General features: G+C 36.9%; 1 protein-coding gene across 1 annotated transcript; it reads left to right on the top strand.

The window, feature by feature from the left end:
* The first annotated feature begins 746 nt into the window (after window positions 1-746).
* Window positions 747-1,754, top strand: LOC124225525 (olfactory receptor 51L1). Its single transcript, XM_046638209.1, has one exon. The coding sequence runs from the start codon at window positions 747-749 to the stop codon at window positions 1,752-1,754; it is 1,008 nt and encodes a 335-aa protein (XP_046494165.1).
* The last annotated feature ends 2,108 nt before the right edge of the window (window positions 1,755-3,862 follow it).

The following is a 3,862-nucleotide window of genomic DNA, read 5'->3' as shown; positions in this document are numbered from 1 at the left end:
TTGGTGAGGGTGTTGGCCCTGAGCTAACATCTGTGCCAATCTTCCTCTATTTTGTGTGTGGGATGCCACCACAGCATGGCTTGATGAGTGGTGTGTAGGTCCATGCCTGGGATCCAAAACACAAACCTTGAACCCTGGGCTGCTGAAGTGGAGCATGCAAACTTAACCACTACCCCATGGGGATGACTCCTATGCCTTCTTTTCATATAATGGGGTGTTTATTTTTTATTATTAAAGCATTGAATATTTTTAAGTTTTAAATATTATAAATTGTTAGATAAAAATAAATATGAAGGGATCCTATGTTGAGTTCTTGGGACCAATTCAGTTTTCAGGATAGCCTAGAAGCAATAAATGATTAACTCAAGAACGTTACTGGCAGGAAGCTTATGCAAATCCAGACATTTACTCTGACTTTTCTCCCTTTTCCTTTCTATAATGTATGGTAAAGATTTATTTCTCTGCTGTTTTGCTGCTTAAAGGTTTTAGTGTCTTCAGTGCAAATCCATCAAAGTTCTTGTCAGAGATGACCAGACTCATGTAGTACACAGCTTTGTTCCAGAATTTGGTGCTTTTTACTACTAGGAAATGTTTCTTGCATGAGAACCTTAAGAAGTACCTCCTTCCTTCCTCTGTGAGGTTAGAGGAAAGATATATTGTATCCTGATTACACTGCTTATGCTCACATGGATAATTTTGAATGATTAAAAAAAATAACAGAAAACATTCCTCACTGTTTGCCAAGGATGACTATGGTGGTCTGGAATAACAATGATACTGTGGAGCCCATATTTATTCTGAAGGGTTTTCCTGGACTGGAGTATGTTCATTTTTGGCTGTCAATCCCATTCTGTCTTGCATATTTGGTAGCATTTATTGGTAACATTACTGTCCTTTCTGTCATTCGCATAGAGTCCTCACTCCACCAGCCCATGTATTACTTCCTTTCCATCTTGGCACTAACTGACCTAGGTATGTCTCTGTCCACACTCCCCACTGTGCTTGCTGTGTTGTGGTTGGATGCTCCGGAGATTCAGGCAAGTGCTTGCTATGCTCAGCTCTTCTTCATCCATACATTCACATTCCTGGAGTCCTCAGTGTTGCTGGCTATGGCCTTTGACCGTTTTGTTGCTATCTGCCGGCCACTGCACTACACTACCATTCTCACCGACAGTGTAATTGGCAAGATTGGTTTGGCCTGCTTGCTAAGAAGCATGGGAGTTGTACTGCCCACACCTTTGCTACTGAGACAGTATCACTACAGCCATGTCAATGCCCTCTCCCACACCTTCTGTTTACACCAGGATGTTCTGAGATTATCCTGTTCAGATGCCAGGATCAACAGTGTTTATGGACTGTGTGTAGTTATCACCACACTTGGCATGGATTCCATCTTCATACTGCTTTCTTATGTCCTGATTCTGAATGCTGTGTTGGGCATTGCATCTCGTGAAGAGCGGCTAAAGGCACTCAACACGTGCGTATCCCATATCTGCGTGGTACTCATCTTCTTTGTGCCAGTTATTGGGGTGTCAATGGTCCATCGCTTTGGGAAGCATCTGTCTCCAGTAGTCCACATCCTTATGGCTGACATCTACCTGCTCCTTCCCCCAGTGCTTAATCCTATTGTCTACAGTGTCAAGACAGAGCAGATTCGTCTCGGAATTCTTCGCACGTTTGGACTAGGGAGACTTCAAACTCTATCCTCCAGCTTTCTCACTGAAAAATGTTGCAACAGCTGTTTGAGTAGATGAGAAGTAAAATATTGGGGGCTTGATCATTTGGTTAAATTCCTAAGTTTTTCACTTCCTCTATATGTGATCTCAGTTAATCACTAACACTTATGAGATTCATGTTTCCATAGCCAAATCATAAGTATGGTCTTTTCTATCTCCAAGATAATTATGAGATTTATAATAGACAATGCATGCAAACTAAATTTTTTGAAAACTACAATTTGTCAATATTATTAATTATTCTTAATGATAATAATAATAATTTTCCTTATTAAATGTAACTATGTTTATGTAGTTTCTCATGTTTATGTTCTAAAACCCAGAAATCGCTCTCTCTCTTTTTCTAATACATTTGCCCATATTTTGGCTCTCATGCCGAAATGTTATAACTTTTTGTGAAAATATTCCTGACTTCTTGGGGCAAGTTTCGAACTTGATACTGTCACTATTGTTTACGGACCAAGTCCTCACCTCATCATTTGAACAGTGATGTGTCTTTTCTTCCATTGCCACTGTAGATCTATCTGCTCTTTCAATTTACCAGCAAATACTGAGGCAGACACCGAGGAGTTACTCAAGAGAGCCTGACAATGCGTGTCTAAACATCTGGGTAAATGTGTATAGTTCAGCACTATAGCACAGGATTTTAGGTCTTACTCTGTGAGTGGGTGGGGAGTTGTGAAAATAACACCTTCATCTTTTAATATTTTCTACTCTCATACTATATGTCTGTGTGAATCTTTAATATCATTGTCTTTCTCAGTTTCTTGTCAATAACTCATTTTTCTTCTTTATTAAGATGACTTTCATATATGTTTTCGTTGATGATATTTTATTGTTTCATATATATTCATTTTCTTCTCAGTTGTGTTGCAAACACCTTGAGCATGGAGTTTGCGTATCTTGAGCCATACCAATCTCCTTTGTCAACTTTCACACGTCCCCCACATGAACTCTTTGAATTAGGCTCAGTGATGAACTTGTGTCTCTGAACATACCATGTTAAGAAAATGAGAGCTTCCCAGATTTCCCACGACACACATATTGTCATTATCCTAATTTCTCTTATAATATGAATTAATAACAGGATAATTTTAAGTCTGGATGGTATTAAAACATAAAATAAGTATATCAGCCCTTCCACTTAAATACATTTATACACTTTTCTTTGGTAAAGAAATCTCATTTGGAAATTGTCCTACTCACTCCCCCATTAGCTCAGTCAATAAACTCCATTTATTTAAGAGAAAGATGGATGTGACTATGGGATTATATGATAAAGATTTGTGAAAAATGAGATTGGCTGAGATTTGGGAGAATGATGTTATCCTGGAAAACTGGAAATATGGAATTAATGATTAATCTTCAAGAGCATAGAATGAATATAGCAACTAATCATTTAAAATAAGTCTGATTGAATTAGATGGAGGTGAAAAGAAGTTTAAAAATATCATTAGACAGATCGATTGGTTTTCTTGTTCATATTTTCCCGGGATTATTTCACCTTTTCAGAAAAAAATCAGTCTTCTTAATATCTCATGACTAATAAGATACCAAGAGTGCTGAATCCTGAAAACCAAACTCATTTGATACGATGTATATTTTAGAATGTGAAAATTTAACTTAACGCGTGAAATGCAACTTTTCTAGACTAGATAAATACTACTCAAAGGAAGAAAGTTTGCTTTCTGAAAACAATTATACATGAAAATCCAAATCATGGTTAAAAGACTGTCTGATATTCATGAGATTAGATACAGAGAAATTAGCCATATGATTTAATTATTTAGTGGCTATGAAATTTGATGTACCCTTTGAAAATACTTGCCAAGGGCTTTGAAAGCAGTTTTAGCTCAGGGTACAAAATACAGGGTCACAAATTTGGTAGACTGACAGAATACTAAGAATAACTAAATAATAAATCTGTAGCAAAGGAACAGGGAATCAATTTTTGAATATCTGTTATTGAGCACTTTATGCATTCTACATGCTATGCATACATTAACTCATTGAATATTTTAAACATATATAGGAGACAGATAAAATTATTATGAATTCATTACATACATAAGGAAAGAGAGGCAAAAATGGCTAAGTAATGTTCCCTAGGTTACATAGTCAATAAG

The sequence above is a fragment of the Equus quagga genome, chromosome 14 (genome assembly GCF_021613505.1).
Source record: "Equus quagga isolate Etosha38 chromosome 14, UCLA_HA_Equagga_1.0, whole genome shotgun sequence".
Classification (NCBI taxonomy): Eukaryota; Metazoa; Chordata; class Mammalia; order Perissodactyla; family Equidae; genus Equus; species Equus quagga.
This window is presented reverse-complemented; position numbering and strand designations above follow the sequence as displayed.